The 22,864-nt window shown below is 40.5% G+C and overlaps 1 protein-coding gene and 1 long non-coding RNA gene across 5 annotated transcripts in view; one reads left to right on the top strand and one right to left on the bottom strand.

The window, feature by feature from the left end:
* The first annotated feature begins 2,769 nt into the window (after positions 1 to 2,769).
* Positions 2,770 to 22,864, top strand: part of zfyve9a (zinc finger, FYVE domain containing 9a) — a 40,047-nt gene continuing 19,952 nt past the window's right edge. For 2 of the 4 annotated variants that reach the window (XM_080907804.1, XM_080907803.1), the window contains exons 1-6: positions 2,770 to 2,990; positions 15,188 to 15,303; positions 16,815 to 16,922; positions 18,265 to 19,688; positions 20,598 to 20,697; positions 22,297 to 22,473. In XM_080907804.1, the coding sequence (XP_080763930.1) occupies positions 16,853 to 16,922; positions 18,265 to 19,688; positions 20,598 to 20,697; positions 22,297 to 22,473 (1,771 nt within the window). In that variant the 5' untranslated portion in view covers positions 2,770 to 2,990; positions 15,188 to 15,303; positions 16,815 to 16,852. Of the gene's footprint in view, positions 2,991 to 15,187; positions 15,304 to 16,814; positions 16,923 to 18,264; positions 19,689 to 20,597; positions 20,698 to 22,296; positions 22,498 to 22,864 lie in introns of all 4 variants that reach the window. The other 2 variants (XM_080907802.1, XM_080907801.1) reach the window with 1 other exon arrangement.
* LOC308412950 lies at positions 6,811 to 9,813 on the bottom strand. The gene is made up of 3 exons (XR_013974644.1): positions 9,680 to 9,813; positions 9,424 to 9,524; positions 6,811 to 6,916 (listed from the first exon to the last, which is right to left on the bottom strand). It is a non-coding gene; the product is annotated as an uncharacterized lncRNA (long non-coding RNA).

Here is a 22,864-nt window from a genome sequence, read left to right as displayed (position 1 = left end):
CATTCGCTTCCGCTTATCCTTTTCAGGGTCGCGGGGGGCGCTGGAGCCTATCCCAGCTGTCATAGGGCGAGAGGCGGGGTACACCCTGGACAGGTCGCCAGTCTGTCGCAGGGCTAACACACAGGGACAGACAACCATTCGCACTCACATTCACTCGCACATTCACACAATGGCAATTTGGATTTTCCAATTAACCTATCCCCTCAAGCTGCATGTCTTTGGACGGTGGGAGGAAGCCGGAGTACCCGGAGGGAACCCACGCAAACACGGGGAGAACATGCAAACTCCTCACAGAAAGACCCCGGCCTGATGTTGGAATTGAACTCAGGACCTTCTTGCTGTGCGGCAACAGTGCTAACCACCGTGCCACTGTGCTGCCCTGAAGGAAAATATGAAGGAAGGCATCAATTTTGTACTTTTAACTGTATTTTTATACATTTTACAGCTTTTCCTAATGAAACAAATCTCCCCATTCATACTGCACCAAAGTAAGTGATAGTGGTAGTGAAAGTAAGTGATAGGCAAATAGAAACGTTCCTCCCCCCACTATGTACTATAGAAATTTTAGCAGTTACTAGTGCACAGTCCTACAACAGGATATTTTCTGTCATTTTTTGTTAACTGGAGTTAATAAAAACCTTAAATGTTGTAATTACATAACAGCATTGGCACTGAGCTACCAGAACTTGTTTCAGTAATTTTACACATTTATTTCTTGCTTGGTTTAATTTCTGTATTGTTTGTAATTGAATTACTTCTTTTCTTAAATGTAAGCCATATTTGGTCTCATTATGAGTAGGTTGTTGGAACTTTAAACAGCATTTCCATATCATATAAAGGAGGTTGAAAAAATATTATAATAATAACATTATATTGTAATAATATATCCAAATTTCTTAGATTTATAGTAAAATGCTGCAGTGAAGTCTATAATCTTTTAATGTTAGTATTACAGTACAATGTAACAAAATACACAACATTTACTAGCATTACTACTTTGGATAACGTAAACAGCATTTCAGCTGTCTAAATATTATAAGAAATTAAACTCATGTTGATAATTTTTGACAAGTAGAATAATAAGAGGGGAAAAGTTAATAAAACTACTCTTCTGCATCATCAAAAACAGGTTGACTATCTAAAAATGGAAGAGGAAGTGAGCAATTGTACTCTGTCTCATTTAATTTCAGTTTTATCCTTCAGTTTTATTTAGTTGTATTATTTCTCCTATTATTATTATTATTATTATTATTATTATTATTATTATTATTACTACATTACAAACCAATAATAAAGTTATTAAGACTTTTATTAGTCTTTTATATCTGCTTGAGCACTTTACATTCTCTTTTGGTAGGTTTGCATCCATTACTATAGTCACTGTTTTTCACTTTCTCGATCAGTAATTACAGGAACTGTTTATATTGCTTTTAACACTGCGTTATTAAAACTGCAGCCGGGTCTGCGAGTACGGAGGGGTTAAAAGAGTTTGGGTGGTTTTACACATCACATCCCATTTCATTGATCACCTCTGACGGTGCTGCATCGTGCTGATCAATTCCTCCATGCCTGTCATCCTCTACGAGGGCTGGCAAGGTTATAGAGAGTGGGGATGAATGGGCCATTTTGGCTCTAGGGTGTCGTGAGCGGGATGGAGCCGAGGACCCTCCCCGGGGCTCAGCACCTCACCCTCCGCTCCGTTTGAGCCAAAATGTCCCTGCTGCTGCAGCGGTGGCGGCTGGACCACAGTGCAGGCTGGACGGAACTGAACGGTTGGAGGTTTGTCAAGTTTGACACTAAGGGTTGGTTCAACACCGGAAACTGCGTGATTGTTTGCGGGAAAGTAAGAGCTCAGAAATTAAACTTTAATAATAAGTGGGAATGGTATTAAATCATATGTTACATATACGTGATAAAAGGCTATAAAGTGCAGTCCTTTTAAGAACCTTTAATTGCTTAAGTAATTTCTAACTAAAAAAATAGTCTGTTCCTCCTTTACAAATATGTGTGGGTTTAGCCTAATATTATAGACTGTCAAATAGATTTGAACACAGCCAGACCTTTGACTATATTACTTTTAAATCTTCCTTATTTGAAAACTATTTTCTTCCTGTTTTATAAATAAGCAAATAGTCAAATCTCTCCCTAATATTTTAGGGTCTTTCCCTTACAACACCATGAGGTGACTGTGGTGTAGAAATAAAACTGAATTGAATCATATTAAAAAATGTGGATGTTTAGTATTTCTTTTCCTGTAAATTTGCTAGTTGTTCTTTTTTTCATTCATTATCTGTTGAATATATTCTTCTTCTTCTTATTTACTACTAACATGGACTGGCTTTTACTGAAAGACCCCTCCAAACATGTTTTAGGAATAAAAAAAGAAAAAAGAACTTTCCTGAAAGTTGTTTATCTAGTTATAAAATAATACAATAACAACTTACACGTAAAACGTACACACTTTGCTGTTACAGCATCAAAAAGATGGGTTGTTTTAATCGATATATTATCTGTGACCGAATTGTTTGTTTTTCTTAAAGGTAAACATAGTAATTATAATTTTGGTTGGTGTGTTTATTTTATAAAGCAGTTTGAAACAAAAAAAATAACTAAAGAAATGTAATGATGATGTCCAAATTAATTAGATCTGCATTCACAGTTTTTCTCTTGGCGTTATAATGTAACCTCTAAGGGAGATGCTTTGCGTCTTATTTTGAAAACCGGTAGTTTAGGATATCCATTTTGGCTGACTTATCGCTGCTCCTTCTTTTCCCCAGTATTAAACCTTGGGGGAGGGATCCTTGAGTGCTGCTGTCGCACAACTACGCTAGACTAGAAGCTTTACTTTCCGACTGTTTGAATCAGGCAGGCAGGCGGTGGTGGGTCTACGCGAGACGGATACTCAAAAATAGCTCTGAAAGACGATCAGGTATGGCGGATGCTAACGGAGGGGCTCCGCGGGACTTTACGTAAAGATGAGGATTCCTCCGGTGAGTAACTGGATTTGTTTTCGTGACATTTCACGGGTCTGCTGTTGCTCCAACGTTTACAAAACCGCCATTGCAACGCCAACTATCGATGCAGCCCAAGTGAGCGTGGACGGCTGCGGTGCTATCTTTTTTGGCTTATTTGGTGGATAAACGGTGAGGAATATGGAGAAGGTGCCGTTACGGTAACATTATATCTTAACGTCTATTACACAACGCGCTCTCCTTTACATTGCGAGCTGCGGATAGACAGCCAGTGAGGTTGATAGCAGTGCGACAGGAGGAAAATACTTTGGTGTGGGTGACTTAATGTGAGGAGGAAGGCTTTTATGGTTTCTATTAACCGTTATGACTGTCCGTTAGCAACGGAACCCACCGAGTCAGTGACGGCGTGAGTGTCCGCCAGAGCAGCAAGTCTCTCCCGTCACTCGGCGCACGACTGCCCGCTCAATCTTTAGGGCTTTCTCCAGTACAGCCAGCTGCTGTTAAGTGCTATTATTTGACGCCTAAAATCTCAGTTTTTGCCACACTGCTAAGACGAATGGGTCAGAATTGTTTTGGAAACTTAACTCGTGGCCTTTGTGAATTTGGTTTAATTCAGCTAGCTGGCCAGCTAATACAACTACCCAAGTTAACAAACAAATAGACAAACACTTCACCGCTGCTGTCGTGTAGCTGCACCAGTTTAACCCACCTTCTTTTAATGACACAGAGTAGCTTTCCATGTGTTTTCCCAGTCTACCTGAGAGTGATCTTCATCCAGCGAGGATGTGTTTGGCCTGCAGGCACAGCCACAGTGCCACTTATGGTTGCATAATCCAAGCAAGTGGTCATCTATGCGCTCTCAAGGGTTGGTTTGGTGAGCTTTCCTGGTGCTACACCTTTTGTATTTGGTCTCTTTGCTTCTGTCCAGGTCTTGGATAGTCAAGAATTTCAAAATCAACTCGGAATATATTAAAAAAATGTGCAGTTCAGCTAGGATAACTTTTTTTTTTAAACGTTTTGATTAGGTAAGTTATGCTTCTCAGGTTGAACAGTGCTACTTATGATTTTATAAGCTAATCAAATGGTCGTCTACCTGCTCTGCACAAGTGCACATCTACAATAAAGACTAGGATCCTTTTTGAGTGATCTGTATCTTTTATCCTGGCAATTTCATTAAAAAAATGATATTATGCCTTATAAAATAAATTCCTTGCACTTTCTAATAGATTTTAATAATACAAGGGGTTTCCCTTTGGTGCTGGCTTGAACCTCTCTGGTGGGTGCTAGAAATTCAGGTTACCAAATAGTTGAAAACTAAATTTAAAAAGGGGTTATAATAACATTTAGACTGGATTTTGATTAATGCTCTGCTCTATGTCAAAGTCCTCTCTTATCTATCTGCTGATGATGAGCAGTTTAAACATGGTCTGGTGCAAAATATTTGCAACACAAGTCCCTTTCTTTACAGCTCCCTGAATTACTGACCTCTTATGTCAGTGAGTAGTCTCTTAAAGGGGACCCATTATGAATATCCTTTTTTTGCCACTGTTATGTGAGTGGATGTGCATATTACAAATGCTCAAAAATGGAAAAGGTGAAGTAATGAAATAATGTCAGTGTTGTATATACAAGAAACCACTGTCCGCGAAAAGCTCAGGCTTCACACTGCTCTGCATGCTCGGTTTCAGGTAGTTTTGTCTCTCTTTGATGCCAGCAGGAGCAGATATGCCTAATTTCGTCATCTCAGGCGCAAAGTGCTAGCTTTGAGAACAGAAGCTCCACCCACAGTCCGTCTGTTTGAAAGGGACAGCCAATTAGAAGAAGGTTGGCTTAAAAGAGGAAATAATACAGCTTGTCATTGAGTTGGTTTTGTATCTATGGTAGTTTAGTCCAAACAAACTTTATCAGGTTTCTTGCTGATGCGACTTTTGCATTTGCTGTCCAGACTTTAGTCCAGGCCTGGAGGTGGATTTATCCAGAAGTAGGCCTGTCCCAGGGGCACCTTGAATAGTCATCAGCAATGGCAAATTAAAAAATGAATTTGGGACCAAAGAAAAAGCCACATCACCACCACATATCTTAACGTATATTTATTAATAAAATGGTACTAGATGGTATTTGGCAATATTAATGTGAAATTATTTTTTTCCCATGAAGCATAAAGATATCCCACTTCATCTTCAGGTGGTTATAAATCCCAGTGAGGATGTGTGATTCAACTGATCCAACAGACGCCCGTGTAGAGACGGGCTCTCATGTGTGCAGAGACGTCCCAGATGTAGGTTACTGTATGCTTTCAGAAAGAATTACAAGTCTCCCCAATGGCAGACCAGCAGCCAGTCTCCCTGTGCTGATTTTTCTTTCTTTGTAGTGGTGGTTAAATGTAGATCAAACATGAGGGAGAAAGGAAGCTCGTAATAGCTTCTGACACGTTCTGTGAAGCAGAGTAGCTCTTTATAACAGGAGGACAGCTACTTTCCTCTTTCCTCCTGAAGGTAAATCTCAGGGGATTTAACTTTTTCAACCTCTCCTGTCAAAGAAATTATTTTATTTTTAAGCGAGCATGACCTTTCAGAGGATACAAACCTGTGGCATGTTTTCCTTTTATGTGTTTTTGCTTTTATTTATTTTGTCTTGAAGAGCAGGAAAAAAAAGCTTAAAGCAGTAGAAGGAGGAGGTAGGACAACTCCCAGTGTACTTCCAGCTTGGGCGTTAAGCATAGCACACATTACATAATAATGTGTCACTCAGTTTGGCGATCATGCTGGTAGAAAGTGATGTCAGTCTATTCTTAAAGAGAGGAAGCGATCACTTGAGGTTTCCTGTGTTCACCCTCAGTAGATGGCGTCTGGAACACGGCGGTGCTGGATGTGGAGCTAAAAACATTGTTTCTCAGGATGTGAGATCGTAGTCCTGGGAATTCTTATAGCATGAGAAATAATAGGAAATTCAACGCGTTTTTATTTTATTTATTTCATGATTTATAACATTTACATTTTTTTGTTTCTCCAAATCCAGAGTTGCCGGTCAATCTCACAGCTCCAGATAAATATCATTCTAACTCTTGATTCATCCATTGATTATTTTCATGATTACTTTTTAACAGTGTGAAAAGGGCAGCCTGTTTTCTTTAGTTTCTGTAAATTAAAAGTCTTGGCCAATCACCTATTGTTTGCCTAACCATAACTTTCAAAGGCAAGTAATAAAAATTACACTTCTTATTTAAAAATATAGTTGCAGATAATAATAAATAATAAATACATTCAGTGTTTTCTTTTTACAAAATGTTATGTCCTACTTGTTTGTGTCATGTACATGTTTGCTATGGAAAATTAATCCCTCCCTGAGGATGAATTTATGCTAATCTACTTATAATTTACTACTAATACTAATCTATAGTAATGTACTATACTGCTTAGAAGGAGCCTGAGTTTCAAGTGATCTTGAGCAATAATTCTCCTGTCTTTCTGAAGGTTTTTCAGAGTTTTTCTCTGAGCATTGCCTGCTTTTTCACTCATTGTAGTCCAGTTCTTATATCTGACCGTTTTCAGAAGAATATTTTTGTTTGCTTGTTGGTTTGTTAAGCCACTTAACACTGACATTATTTATTCCAATGTAAAAAACACCCCTAACTCAAGAGGTGAAGCAGTGTTGTCTACACATAAGACAACTTGGCTAAGACCCAGTTTTAAATTCTATTTTTATGCAGCTTATGGGCAGCCTGTCACAAAGACACATAAGTTGTTCCATTTTCATTACTTAAATTTACAAAAAATACCCAAGAGAACACAGTTTGACTACACAAAATAGTATTTTTGACCAACAAGGTCTTTATGTCCTTAAGAAATGGGAAATCCAGCAAAGACCTGTCAGAAGACATTAGAAATGCATCTGGCTCCTCAGTTGATCCATCTACTGCTCACTGAAGACTTCTGTAATGATCTCTGTGGACAGTATAGCAAATTAGACAGGAACTGGTCTGAAAATGGGTGAAATTATTCAGTGATGAATAAAAGTCAGATTTGGTGTTTTTGGTTCAAATCTTTGTCGGTGTGTACAAAGGAGTTGGGAAGAGAATTAGAACAACAAGTGTCTACAGAGTTATCTGTAAAGCACTGCAGAGGCTCTGTGGTGGATTGGGGCTGTATTTCTGCCAATGGTGTTGGAGATTTTGTCAAAGTTCAAGAAATTACAAATGTAAAAAAGTAACATCAGATTTTGATCCTCTATGCAAGATCATCTTTAAAACAGCTTCATTTTCAGGATGACGATGATCCCAAACACACTGCTTATGCAATAAAAGAATAGCTGGATAGAAAAACACACAATGGAACATTATCTTGTCATGGATTGGCCTTCCTAGAGAACAGAAGCACTGAAGCAGTGAGGGATCATCTTGATAGAGAACAGAACAAACAGCAGCCAGCATGCAAAGAAAGAGCTTTGGATGTCCTTCAAGAAGCCTGGAGAACTATTCCTGAAGACCACTTGAATAAATTACAAGAGAGCTTAGATTTTAAAGTTTTAAAAGAGACATTAATGTTAATTCCTAACTCTGTGTTTTTATTCTTGGACAGTAAAAATGTCTGTCAGACATTCCAATTTGTTTTTTCTAATTTAAATGTTTCATTTTGTCAGAACAACATTCCAATACCAAAAAATAAGCAAAGTTTTGGGTTTTTTTTGTATCTACATATGTACTGAAAAATTATGTCAGTATAAGACTATAATATCTTTCTTTCTGCGATGGACAAAAGGAGACAGATTTTCAATGCGAGTTATTAAATGGCCACAAATACTAGGAAAATGCACAGACTTATGTTAAGTAAGTTAATGCACACTATTTGCAGACTGATTGTGCTTATGTATGCAGTTACCCGCCCCCCCCACCCCCCCCCACCCCCAAAAAAGGTCAAATTTTGAACCAAGAAATAGAAAGTTTGTGCATAATTGAATGCAATTAGGACTGTAGTTTATGATTGATGATTAATATACTCTGCCTTAAACCAGTGGGAGCTGGCAAGGGCTTCATATTCAGCCAAGAAAATGATAAGGAAGAAAGAAGTTATTTAATTTTTTTTCATTTTCTTTTGCTTATAAAGACAATTTTGTGTTTAAATCATTTACATCAATTTGCGATACTGGTCTGTGTACGCATGAATGCAGCCATCAGCGATGGCTTCTAACCGGGTTACCGTTTGCCGTCAAACTCCCTTAAATACTTAATGAGCTGTGACCAAGTCTGAACACTTAGAAACATTTATGGAGGACATTTATTTTTAATTTCACCAGGAAATCTTGGGTCATTCTCAGGGTTCAGATGGCAAAAACACCAATTTTACTCTTGAGTAACTTTTGGCTTACAGGCACAGACTTTTTTTTTTTTTTTAACAGACTTGTAAGGGAAACGCGTGTGGAAATGATAACTTTAATAATGAGCAACTAATATTTAAGGAGCCCATGCCAATGAGTGACCTAAATCCTGTTGGACTTAAATGCTGTTAGTAATGGGTTCATGGTCTTTTAATTGGTGTGACATGTGAAGTGCACGTCATACCAATTAAAGGGCCTGCTCATAAAATGTGGAGAGTAGAGGACATTTATGTGCACACATTCAGGAAATAGCCACAAATGTAACACAAAATTGTTAGAAATATACTTGTAGTAACCCATGAAATATTGAAATAGTCCAAAGCTTGTGTATAACCAAAACATAAATGTCTGATTACACTAATGATTGTAGAGGATATCCACCTCATTGGCGAGGAAGCGAATGCTGCTCCCTCTCAGAAAATAACAACAGGATACAGGAGTCGTTGTTCTGATTGCGTGGACCTAATGAACTGTTTAGCATTCTGGTATGTCCGAGCTTCCTCGCTGTTTATGCCCTTGTCTTATTTAATTTGGCTGCCGTGCCAGGCAGGTCCAGTCGGGTATGGTTTATCATGTTAGTAGCCTGATGGGCCACTTCAATATTAGCATGTCTGGCTGACACTGGAGCGTGACTGTTGGAGTGAGCCTGGAGATCAGCTGCTGGTTGCTCGATTTAAAAATAGTTCCTTGTTGTGTTTGGTACGTGTGCTCGTATTGAGCTTAACCAAAGTTTCAGTTAGGGCTGGGCAGTTAATTCGACTTTTAATCTCAACTGATTTTGATGACCAGCAGTTATGAAAATGAAATAAATTGGAAGGAACGGTTACTGATTTGCATTCATGATCAATACAAAGCTGTAGTTCTTTTCCAATTAATTAAAGCTCACACCTTTCCTTTACACTTGTGCGCTTCCACCCCTCTAAAGGTTTAGATTCATTTGCTCTTTAGTTCAGTTCTAACAAAGATGACTCAAAGAGAGCCCTAAGTTAGTAACATTGATCTAGAAAATTCTCTCACTTTCAGTTGAATATGAAGGATTATTAATGGTTGCCGTCATGAAATATCACACAGTTCTTACATTTTTGGTGGGGTGTGCCAGTTGACCGTTTCCCTGTGGCTGCTGTTCACTGCCAACACTGCCTCCCGTCGCCTCAGTCTGCACTGCCGGCCTCAGACATCCTGCGGTAAAGACAGATCAGTGGTTACCCTTGAGTGATAGGCTGTTTAGGTAATAATTAAAATGATTATTCTATTTCAAATGAAATAAAATCTGTTTAAAAAGAAAACTGATTGATTGAATAAACATGTTAAATAATTAAGATTATGATACAAACCATTATTGTGCTGCCCTGCCTCCAGTCCGCTGTAAGCAATCCGTTTCAAACAGGCTCTTAAGATCTATCTATAACAGGGGTGGGCAACTCCAGGCCTCGAGGGCCGGTGTCCTGCAGTTTTTAGATATCACTCTGGGTCAACGCACCTGAATCACATGATGAGTTCATTCATTACCTCTGGAGAACTTCAAGACATGGTGAGGAGGTCATTTAGTCATTTAAATCAGCTGTGTTGGATCTAAAACCTGCAGGACACCAGCCCTTGAGGCCTGGAGTTGCCCACCCCTGGTATACAAGCAGGAAAGCTCCACCCACCTGCAGTTCAAATCTTTTGTTTACAAGGGGCAGCCAATCAGAGGAAACCTGTCTTAAAGGTAGTGAGAATGGAGCTAAAAGTGTTTGGATTGGGTTTTTTTGGTTTTGGACTTTTGTTCGGACAAAACAAGACATTTAAAAATGAACAGCACGCTGTTTAAATGAGAGAGTAAATAACATTTAAATATATTGTATTGTATCGAGTTTATTGTTGAGGTTTATTCCAGAATAGATTAGTTTTACATTTCATGCCAGTCTGTCAAGTTATTGATGAGGCACTGATTTTAAAACCACAGATGTGCATTAGCCAAAGAAAATTTAAACACAGTGTTGTGGCCTCTCTATCAAATAAATCATTAGTGTATTGTTCACAGAGGGGTTATAATAATTATCAGCTGAGCTGTTCTATCATGCACAATCTCGATATTCTTGCTTTACTGTAGGCGGCATCACACGTTTTCTTCTTTGATGGTTTTTGATGAGTTGCAGCATGTTTGTACACAACATGTTCTTAAGAATTTGTTACTGCAGGACTGTTTTCCTCTCTGACTGACACAATTTCATGCACATATGCCTCCTCTGAAGCATCTTTCTGAGTTTACATGTCTAAAAATATGACTTGTTCATGCACTTTGACTAAAGATGCATTATTCAACGCCTCTGCAGAGTAATTAAATCTTAATCAGGGATGGGCTCCTGTCCTTATGGAGGCGTGTCTGTGTGAGTGTGTATGTGTTTACGACAGCTCCACTGGATGCTTTTATAGTGTAAGACGGTTTTAGAAGTCTTTCATTAGGAGGGAAACTTCTCACCTGGGGAAAACGATGCAGAGGTTGGCTGAGGTTAAGACTTGGTGCTTCAAATTCAAATTCAAATTTTATTTGTCACGTACACAGTCATACACAGTACGATATGTAGTGAAATGCTTGGACAACTGCTCGTGACCTAAAGAGAACAAAAAAGGAAAAGGCTATGAATAAGATAGGAAATAAATATGAAAAATTAAAAAGGGTAAATTTAACTAGGAAGGAATAAAATATAAATTAAGGTTAAAAATGAAATAACTGTACAACACAAATTAGAATGAAGGGTAAATTTAACTGGGAAGAATAAGATAAAGATAAATATATAAATTAAAGTTGAAAATAAAATAACTGTACAACAAAATACACAATACACAATATAGAACTATATAAGAATGTATGAAGAAATCTAAATATAAATAAATATATACACAATAACAGCAGCTGTACAAGTATTAACCGGAAATGAAGAATATAGTGACCAGTGTTGTGCAAAACCAAAGTCCAGAATGTCCAGTGTGTGTGTAAGAACCATATGTGTGGGTCAGTACTGTGTGGTGGTGTGATTGTGATTGAGAGACCGTATCGCCTGCGGGAAGAAGCTCCTCCTCAGTCTCTCTGTGTTGGTCTTCAGGGAGCGGAATCGCTTTCCTGACCTCAACAGAGAGAACAGTCTGTTGTTGGGATGGCTGAGGTCCTTCACGATCTTCCTGGCCTTGGTCCAGCACCGCCTGCTGTAGATTGAGTGCAGGTCAGGGAGCTCGGAGCGGATGGTGCGCTCAGCTAACCGCACAACCCTCTGTAGAGCTCGTCTGTCCTGCATGGTGCTGTTCCCGAACCAGGTTAAGATGTTTCCCGCCAGGATGCTCTCTATGGTGCACGAGTAAAAGTTCCTGAGCACCTTGGAGGGCAGTTGGAAGTCTCTCAAGCGTCTGAGGTGGTAGAGACGCTGTCGGGCCTTTTTCACCACAGTGTTGATGTGACAGGACCATGACAGGTCCTGCGTGATGTGAACTCCGAGGTATTTGAAGCTTAGATGTTTCTTCAGTTCAGCGGTCAGAGCAGGAGGTATGAAGATAATTTGCTCTCCAAAGCGAATCACCTCACACGCTTTAGTTGTAATTTTTCCTTTTAAACTTCACTTTTTTTTTGTTCTTTGTCTTGCTGATGCTACTTTAGTGTCCAGCAACATCCTCCAGCTATAGACTTTATATAAAAGATGGTGGATTATAGCGCCTGTGTCTGGTGCCTTGCATCTGCATTCTTTCTAGTAGCCAACAGGAGGTTGACTCCTTTATTTGAAGAAGTCTGGTTGTATAAAATTTTTGACACCCCTCAACTTTGACCTCTGTCAACTTTGCTGATGTCTTATTTCATACAGAATGGTGTTCTCTTTGTAAATTACAGCGCTCAATGGAAGGACAATACAGCAGAGTGTCCTTTAAGGTTGACCTACCTTGTGATTGACAAGCTCACATGCAATACCAAAACTTCCACTATACTGGTGAACACGCACAACTCCAAGTGCTGTCACATTTGCGATATCGATAATTACAGTAAGTACTGGTTTTGGTGACATGCCTACTTAAATCATGCCTTAAATCAAACAATCAGTAAAAACATGGCACTTTTGCCTGACTAAAGTAAACAACCTCTTCACTGTGGATGTGTCCATTTCTTTTATACAGTCAATGTCTCTAGCTTTTTTTTTGTTTTGCTCATTTTTGATTCAGTTATTTGAAAAACTAGTCAATATGACTTACATTAAAGAAATGCGTAATAAAAATGATTCTCAAAAAAGAAGTTGTTGAGATTATGCAGATAACAGTTTATTGACTCTCAGTATTTCTTAGGGTCTAGCAAAATTCAGTAACATATAGTAGTAGTAATAGTATGAAAATGAAATATCTAACTCTTGTTTAATCTTCTTTTTAAATCAGACAATTCCCAAACCAGTAAATAAAGCCATCGGCTATGAATTGCATGCTGTTATAATCAGTGTTGATCAAAGTCCTGCAGGCTGTTAAATTTTGTAAAAACTCAAGCACCATGTAGTACAACCTAATATTTCAGTTTGTTCACTTTTTATTCAATATTTTAACTTGCGTGGCGCTTTTCCCACAAGTATAAAATCATTTAAGTTACCTGAACGCATCATTTTCCATCAGATCAAAGAGACTTTGAGCTATTTGCCCATTTTTAACCTCTTGACTTGAAAAGGGTCCAGAGTGGATTGTTTGTATACCATTAGCTCAGAGTAACATTCGCTTTCAGGAGCTTTGTATTCCAAAGTAAAGTCCCTAAAATGTTAGAAAGTAAGCCCCCGATACTCAGTCGACTCAGCTGCACAAAAGGCATGGAATGAAGCCCTGTTCCTCTTTCTGTCAGGAAAGCTCTGGACTCGATCATGTATTAGCTTTTTGTTTGTTTTTTTTTTGTTTTTTTGTTTTTTTTTTGGGGGGGGGGGGGGGGGGTTCATTTTCAAGAATTTTGGCATATGAGTTTAGAGAAAATTTTCACCGCCCTGCACCTGTGGAGTGTTTTTAAGCATGCAGTGCACAAGTTGATTGAATCATTCATTGTGTTTTAAATGTCAGTCTGACAACTTGTATTGTTCGGTTTGTTTTTACTGGCTGTGAATATTTCAGTTTTTCACCACTTTCTCAGAAAAGTAATGGAAAGCACCTCTGGTGAGCTCCAGCAGCACTACCTCAGTTTACTCCTGTTTGTAGCCGTGATAACCTCCGTCAGCCCTGTTCTTCTGAAATGGTACAATCCCACATCCATATTCCATGTTTACGCTCCTGTCCGGTGCCTTTACGGTTTTGTGCTGACGTCATGCCCCCACTTGCATCTTAAACTAAGCGGGAAATATGTTGACTCTGCTCATTTCTGCGAGGCCTTGGCCCTGTGGAATATTTGGTCTCTGGTGTAATCCGTGGTTTCGTTTGTCCTTATGAGGATGACCCTGAAGTTTAACCTGGCTGTTACTCATTTGCAGCCGCACCACATTACATCCTCGCTCCAAGGTCTCCTCGTCAGCAAGGACACATGGGGCAGGTTTACTGTACAGGCTTCAGCTGCTGTCCATTCATAGCTCTGATTACCCTGTCAGGCTTTGATGGGCAATGCGTATAATAATGTGCAGCATAGCATACATGGTGATCGGCCGTTGCTGGGTATTGTTTATTAGCTTTAGTCTAAGAGAGTAGCAGCATGAATGTGAACACTAAGCTGTCTGATGTGTAGCTTCCCTTTTTATGAGCATAATAAAGTATCCGCTTGTTAACTAATCGACCCCTTTTCAGGGTCCAACTGTTTCCTGCGTTGGATGAGGCTTTCATTTAAAAAAAGAATTAAGAGCTGCACTGACTTTTTTTCCTCCAAAATATTCAGTTGTTATTTTTGGCCTCTCCAGCTTGTTATTAGTACTGTCTATTACCCCTTGGAGCTATGTTTTTAAGAAGACATGATGTACTCTACAGCCCATAGGCTCAAATATTTAATCTTGTCAACTTGGGTAAGATTTCAGTGTGGACGTTAACTTAAATCAGCAATACAGCCAATGAATCCACCACCAGCTGGGTCCCATCTTTGTGAAATTTACATGTTGTTCTTGATTGAGTTCCCTCTGCGTTCTCTGGATCCCTCCCACAGTCCACATAGGAAGCATATTAAGTTAACTGGTGAGAATTTGCCATAGTTAGAAATGTGAGCAAGATTGGTAGTCTGCGTGCTAGCCCTGCGATAGATTGTAAACCTGTACGCCAGCTCTTGACCCCATGACAGGGTTAAGAAACAGATGGATCTGGCTTGTTAACAGAGTGCAGCTTGGAAACAAGCTCCATTTTCACTTATTTGCCCAAACTTTGTCACACAGATTCCTGTCTCAAGACCAAAACACCGGTTACCCTTAAGTAACACGGTGTCTTTGCATCACTTGGTTCCCTGTCACTCTGTTTTTTGGAGCTGCCTGAGCCACAGGCTCATTTCAAGTGGAGCACAGAAGCATTGCAGCCAGAGATGAATTAAAACGAGTCTCTCTCTTTCTCCTTTTAATATCCTGCATTGGACTTTATTGCTTTTAAATATAGTGACAGACCTTTTCACAAGTACTAGACTATTAGCTAGCATTGCCCAGTACACCTTGATCAGTGTGCAATTTTGTAAATGTGTTGTTATTAGCTCCTTTTTTAAAAATGTTTAATGCAAACTGTGAGTGTGACGCCACAGTTCTCCAAGCACATGTTTACAGGGGAAAAACACGAGAAGTGTAACCTCAGCCCTAACCTTACTCGCTGTATAATAGTTAGACAGCATCTTTTTTTTTTTTGGCACATGAGTTGATAAGCAGCACTTTACTGAATAGTGTTTCCTCTCCTTATCTCAGGTGTGGGCGCTGGGCGCTTGCCAGACTGGGTGAGCTGAGAACTAAGACTGAAACCTGTTGAGAGAAAGGGGGGAAAAAAATATCACCTGGGACTGCTGAGGAGGACCTCTGTGCAGGTGAGGACTGACAGATGTGATGAAGATGAAGTGTTTATACAGGCTTTACTTTTCAAATGGATTTTAGGGTTTGTGATTCACAACATGTGACAGTGCAAAGCAGGTGTAAAACATGACTGATATACATTTGCATGCTTTTTTATGATTTCAGCTTAATAAGTGTAAACTGTTAGAGTAGCAGTGCAGAGAATATGAAAAAGTCCCATTAAAACAATTAAATAAAATCATAAACAAAGAAGATAAAATGCAAAATAAACCCCAACTACCTGTTTTTTTTTTTTTATTTTATTTTTCTGCTATCATTCAAAACATTTCCCAGGCTTGTCACTTTAAAGCAGAACTCCAGTGTTACCAAGTAATATTACAACAGGCACAAGCTGTGTTTTTTGTTTTTTTTTGTTTTTGTTTTTAAATTTACCTGCACACCTAACCTGCTTAGGTATGCAGCATGAGTTACCATGGCAATGCAAAGTGAACCACCTTTGTAATACTAAAAAGCAAAGATTAAACCTGAAGATACTTCACTAAAGCCCCAAATCCTGCTTCAAAGTACAGGCCTGTGGCTTTAAATGAACAAAATATTTTGTCTGCATGACTCGCATGTTAAACGCGTTACTCTCTGGGTTAGACTCACAGCGTTTGTAACACTGAAAGCTTCATTTTGCATTATTAACAAGCTATGAGCAAATTAGAGAGTATTTCCTTGCTCTGAAGATCCTCAGATCTAAAAGACTCGGCATCCTTTCTAAAGTTGACAACTGCAACACGTTTTTTGCTAAAGTCTACCTCTATGCCCTCACCTCTCGGCACTTTTGGTACTCCAGAGTTGAAGTTTTCTGTCACAGATATCTGCAAAACAAACACTGCATGCTGCATCTGCATCTCACAGAGCTTGAAATGTGTTTACTGTGCAATATTAAAAACGCACAGTAATCAAACATGGTTTTAATGACGCAAACCTTTGGCAAACTGCAGCATTGTCACTGTGGAAACCACCTACCGTTCTTCCTGACTAATTGATGTCCAGAGTTTGGCAGTTTAAAAAAAAAAAAAGCAGACAAATGGTTGTCAGATTTATTAATTTTGAAAATAAGCTTAAGTCTTAATGTAGCAACACTGATAGGACGGGCCTGCTCTCTTTAAAAATGAGGAGAATAGACACAAGGGACATTGAAACACCTTTCCTTACATTGAAGTCAGTTTGGCTACTTCATATCCTGACTGTCAGCTTCAGTTGGGAAATTTGCTAATCAGAAAGATTTAGACCATGCCCACATGTCTCTGTCATTATCCCTGTGACCTCAGAGTAATCATTAAAGAGAGAACTGCTTGGGAAGGAAATGAGGAGAGAGAAAAGGGAGTTGGAGAGGCTGTTTTTCCTCAGTCAAATGATATTGGAGTGAGGAGAGGATATAGAAAGGAGATATGATTCTGGCCGTGCGAGGCATTTACATACGGTATGGAAATGTGACAGACTCTGGCGTTGAGGACACATTTGCTGCTGCTCTTAGGTTCACACGGCCGTCAGCAGGGTGGAGCTTCCTGACCCATGGAGAATTACTTCCAGGCCGAGGCCTTCAACCTGGACAAGGTGCTGGACGAGTTCGAGCAGAACGAAGGTGAGCTTTAATAGATGCAGACAGCAGACGAGGACAAGCGGTGAGTCATTGCGGACGAGGAAAGGCGAACAGAAAAGGAAAAGCTGCTGTCAGCGTGCCATTGCACAACCTCTGAGAGTAAATCATCAAGGTGTCAGAAAATCAGCCACCGCCCATTAAGTCTGAGTAACATTCACAGGTGGGGATTGAGGGCGGGCCACGAGGGGATAGGATTAATTGAATTTCCCATTTCCCTTAGGCTTTGAGACATCGTGTAACTGGTGCAAGACAGGAGGGTTGGCTGTTTTCATCACACTTAATGATCCCAAAAGTGTGTCGGAGCCTTTTTGGAGACTCTGTGATTTCACAGTTTATTTATGGTAATTGTGAAGTAAACACTGCATTACTGAGCTGTGTATCTGCATTCTCTCAGCATTCCAGCACAAATGCCTGTTATAGGGAAAAAAAAGGATGGCTCTTCTTCTAAAGTCCTGCAGATCCATGGGCACAAAGTAGAGTTTAATGTTACTGTGAACTTGGTGTGTATTTTGTCTGTGTGTGGTTATCTTTGACCTCTGTCAGAGATCCAGCTTGGCAGATTGTGTGTGTGTGTGTGTGTGTGTGTGTGTGTGTGTGTGTGTGTGTGTGCTGCACACTGAAACAGCTTAGCATGAACTGCAGCGGATGGAGGCGAGGGCCGACTGTGTGAGGAAGTCGGTTTAAAGAAATATTTTAAGAATTTCTACTTGTATTACACAGCAGTTATATGTCAACTTGACTGATGGCTCCCAGGGGCGAGCGAGCCATTTTGGCCCACTTTCTCAGAATTTCCCAGTCCATCCACACACTAATTTCCCACTCCATGCCAACCTCATTTCTCAGTTCATCCCCTGCTTTGTTCCTGCCATTTATAGCTTTTTCGATCACCTGGAAGTGTGTATCTTTGTATCAGTTCTCTGTGGCTGTTCTTGTGAGGCTGTTCAAGGGTTCATGATCTCCTAACCACTTCCTCGTATTTCACATTTCATGTGTTAAGCAGAAAATTGGAAGCTGTTTGGAAAGTGTAGATAAATGGTTGTGTCCGGCAAATGCAAAGTGGAATAGGGGACTACATCAAGACAAATATTAATTTATGTCTTTATAGATATTAAATGGTGCAGACTTCATAAGACCAAGCATGAGCACCAATTTTTCTGACATGAGGATGACAATACCAGTTTATACATTAATATTTTGGTTGATTTCGTAAAAAAAAAAAAAAAAAGTTGTAGATATAATTTGTGAGTACATTAAAATACGTTCAAAGAGCTTCTGCTGAGATCCATACAGTCTTTCATTTTCCTTTTTTCTTTTTTCTCTGCAGATGAGACGGACACTCCCATTCTTTCAGATGCTAAGTGGACCCAGATCCTGGCCCCACCAACCCACATGCTCTCTTTGAACCCTGCGCTGGCTCACGCAGACCTCAGCCCCCGGGAGAGTCCCCTGTCATTTAAGACCCTCCCCGACTCATCCTCCACCCCTCCCTCAGGGGCTGATCTGAAAAGGCATCCTGGTCCCGAACCTCCATCCTGGGCAGAGGAGAGGCCGGCAGACGTCCACAGCCCTCCCCTCCCCCAGCCCAATATCGGCAAACTGGTGGGCACCGACGACCTCTCGCCGCCCCCTGTGACGGCCTCTGACAACGTGGAGAATGGCTGCCTGTCCAGTCCACAGCTGGATGCCCTCAGCAAAGAGATAAGTTCTCCTGCAGACATCCAGCTTGGTGATTCTGGCCAGGAGACTAAACGTGAAGAGACAGCTGCCTCATCCGGAGGAGGAGGCTCGTCTGTCAGTCACACTCGCTTCAGCTTTGAGGTTGGATTACAGGAACAAACACCCTCCACAAAAATTCTCCCAAATGTGGAACACACGGCACAAAATGGGGATGATGGCAGTTCAGCTGCCTTACAGGACTTTGGCCTAGAAACGCAAACTAGAATTTTAAAAGAGGAGCAAGGGGAAAGTCTCCTGAATGGAAGCAGGGTTGTTCAGAGTGGGTGTGAGTTGGAGGAGAACGGTGCGTCTCCTTCGGACAAGGTTGGGCTGGAGAAGGAAAGGAGATGTGGTCCAGAGGGACAAGTAGACCAGCACCACAGAATAGCAAATCTTCCAAATGGTTTGGAACAGGAGAGCGGGACTAGCTCTAAGCCTCAGGAGGTGGAAGAGAGGGTAGAGGAAGGTGTTTCCCCCTCTCCTGTCCCCTCAAAAGAGGACTCTGTAACTGAGGAGAAAGAAATGGAGGAGAGCAAGCAGGAAAGCGGCGAGGGAGGAGCAGGGGGATCGGGTTGCATCCAACCAAAACTCAACAACCGGCTGCAGCCAGTCAGCATTCCCTATGGAGGCGCCCGACCCAAACAGCCCGTCAGCCTCAAGCTCCAGATCCCACAGCCGTTGTCGGGCCAGGTGCAGAACCTGCTCAGTCCGTCTGCCGCCAACAAGAACAAGAACCTCGAAAACCAATGCCGGAAAGGCACACCCTCCGAAACGTCGCCTGGCGGGACTGACCAGAGTGCAGTCAGCGTGAATGGAGAGGGCATCATCCACTCTCCATCCCTCATACCCCCAGAGAGCCCAGACAATGATCTCCAGGCAGGGCAACAAGGTGCTCTGTGCAGGAAACCTACCAGCTCTCTGGGAGAGGTCGCCCCTGTGTGGGTGCCTGACTCCCAGGCTCCAGTCTGCATGAAATGTGACGTCAAGTTCACCTTCACCAAGAGGAGGCATCACTGCAGGGCCTGTGGCAAGGTCAGTGGTGTACTAAAACTGTGCTAATCTAACCCATAAAAAGCAGTCTAGCTATAATGACCTATTACACAACTGTGTATCTCTGTGATTATGTTGTTTTTGATGTTTAATAAATCTCGTAAGTGTGCACCAAAAGTAGGCAGTGTTTTAATATTAAGCAAAAACAGAAACGGCGAGATGGAAAAACATGTGGAAATAGCTTTGATAGATGAAGGAGGTAAATTTAATGCAGGGCTGTGATAGACGCTTTCCTCTTTAGGCATTTATTTGCTGATAGTTGGGCAGGTAGCTTTATAGCATTATGCCCACCCACACACACAAAGCAGGTTGTCTGCACTGTGCTCTAAGCTGAAGATGCAGTCGCTGACAGTGCAGTGGAAAAATCGGCGGACTGCTACTTAATTTCCCATGGTAGTAAACAAAATCACACACGCTCCTTGCCACTTGAGCAGGGGGGAGCTGGCACTGCAGTAATACTAACACCTGCACTGGGGCTGCAAACAATAGGCGCAGCGGGAACCTCGGTGCACCCTCCACCACAGTGCTAGATCCACAACTAGATTATAATGGTGCCGCGTGGCTCTGAAATTAAAAGGATCATCTACCCTCTGTCTAATTATTTAAAGTACATGATACTGGAAAATGACACGTAATGAGGTACTAATCCATTGAAAGAAAAGTGTCGTGTACGCAGCTGCAGCTCATTGAAGCGCTGGCTCAGTACATGAAATCAGTGTCCATAAAACGCTACATTTCCTGCACATTTAATGACAACTTTCTGGACGTTCTTTAATTAAAAAATAATAATAATAATTTTTACGTTGAAGGTGATGATGTCATGTTGGAGGTTTGGTCATTTGTAGGATTCTGGTGTGGATTATTTTTCTGTCTCTCCGTGTTGTTTTTAAGGTGTTCTGTGCGGCGTGTTGCAGTCTGAAGTGCAGGCTCACGTACATGGACAGGAAGGAGGCTCGTGTCTGTGTCACCTGTCACTCTGCTCTGACAAGTGGTGAGCATCATTGCAAGTACTGCAAGGTTTCTTCTTTGCAACTTATGAAATCAGATGTTAGAGGTGCAAATTGCTAAGTGTTTCCTCCATATCCTTTTAATGAATTTAGTATGTCCAGATAAAACCTTTGTCCAATTTTACATTTTCTTTATTTGCAGTCACACGGTAGACAGCGGTATATAAAATCATCTGTGTTTATACAACTTTCCAGTGTAATTCCGCTTAGAAGTTTGTTTGTTTCTTTTTACATAATTACAGAACACAAAAACAGACCATGGAGTATTACTTGCTTTAAGAAAGAGAGAAGAATTGGAGAAATAAAAGTGAAATAATTTATAAGAGACTAATAATAGAATAAATAACAAGATTAAACAGTAATAGGGACTTGGTAAGATGTGCTTTCTCTCTCGTGGGATCTTATGGAAAAAGCAATTTGTCTTTATTTATTAATTTTTCTCCACATTATGAAGATTGCATAAGCAACACACAAGTTCTCTAAGGCTGGGCCACCTGGCTTTAGAAATGTGAGCCGCTAAACTCGCAGGTAGTTTATTTTTGCGTTTGCAAATCCAAAAAGAAAGTCTTTCCAATTGAAAACCAAACTTGTTCTGAATAAAGTGTCTAATTTTGCATGACGTTTGCACCACAAAGTTTGAAAACTTTTGAAAAGCCTGAAATCCAGTTCAGCAAGTTGTAATGGAACAGTGCATGACATAATATACAGCAAAACAAAACAAAGCATCACAGCTTTATGCAAAAGTAATCCAGTAAATGCTTCAGAAGAAATAAAGATCGGTTCAATAAACAGAGTAAAGGAACAGGTGTATTGAAAACCTGATTTGGGGCGACAAAACAAAGCGTGTAAACGAAAAGGGTACGAAGCAGAAACACGAACGGTTTTTGACCATGCAAAGAGAAGATCAAAGAGAAGTTGATCAGAGCTTCTTAATGAATAAAAATGCGATCTGTCCAAAGGTTCAGTAGTTAGCAGCAGTTTGATTTTATCTCTAATGTGGCGCAGCTTCTGTATAGATAAATCATGTTTACAGCACACATTTTGACACATCGTGCTATGAAAGGAATGGGTTATATTAATGACTTTAATTATCAGTGCAGGTCAGTCCAGGTTCACTGATTAATGACTTAATAATGAGTTTTAATAATAATGTTGTTCGTTGGCGCCTTTCAAAGGATTCAAGGTCACCTTAAAACACAAAATGAACAAGAACAGCATTAAAAGAGATTTAAAATCCAAGAACACTATGAATGTAAAACGTATAAAACAAGATGGTTACAGCTGATATGCTAATGTAAACAGATGGGTTTTGTGCTGCGATTTAAAGAGTGTCAAAGAGTCTCGTTGATGAGCTGAGGTGAAGCACAGCTGTAGGCTGTAGCAGCTTTAAGGCTGAAGTGAAGACTTACAGGCCTCATTAGAGAAAATAGTAACACCTGTGAATTTTGTGCTATGAAGGAGTACCTGCTTACAGGAAAGTCTTCTAAATTCCCCAAGAATTCTCCTGGTGTGAAAAATGTATGTGTACTTATGTAACGCATGACGACTCCTAATGTTTACTGGTGCCATTTTCTCTCTGTCAGCTCAATCATGGGAAACGCCGGCTGCTGCGAGCAATCAAAGTCCAAACCCCAACAACCCAGCTGAGTACTGCTCCACCATCCCCCCTCTGCAGCAGGCTCAGGCCTCTGGGGTGCTCAGCTCGCCCCCTCCAACCGTCATGGTGCCCGTGGGAGTCCTGAAGCAGCCTGGCAACGAGGGTACGACCTTTACGGCGAATAAAAGTACTCTTATGCTAACATCTTTTGTAACCCTTGAAAGTGACACTTTGTCCTCTGCAGATTTTTCCTTATATGCTGATATTTCATTTAGTGTGTGTGTGTGTGTGTGTGTGTGTGTGTGTGTGTGTGTGTGTGTGTGTGTGTGTGAAATCTCAATGACAGTTTTAGCTTTTAACAGTCGATATAAATCGTAATGTAATCGATATATTGTGCTGTTTATTTCAAAATAATCATTTTTATGGCTCAGTGCACTACTTTCCCAACTGTTTACATTTCTAAATGATCACATTCACCCCACATCAGGCAGTAGTAGCTATAAAATTCATATGTCCTCCTCCTCCAAGTAAATTTTAATTAAAAATCCAAGGTA

The sequence above is a fragment of the Rhamphochromis sp. 'chilingali' genome (assembly GCF_963969265.1).
Source record: "Rhamphochromis sp. 'chilingali' genome assembly, chromosome: 16".
Lineage (NCBI taxonomy): Eukaryota > Metazoa > Chordata > Actinopteri > Cichliformes > Cichlidae > Rhamphochromis > Rhamphochromis sp. 'chilingali'.
Note: the sequence above shows the minus strand (reverse complement) of the source record. Positions and strands in the feature narration are given on the sequence as shown.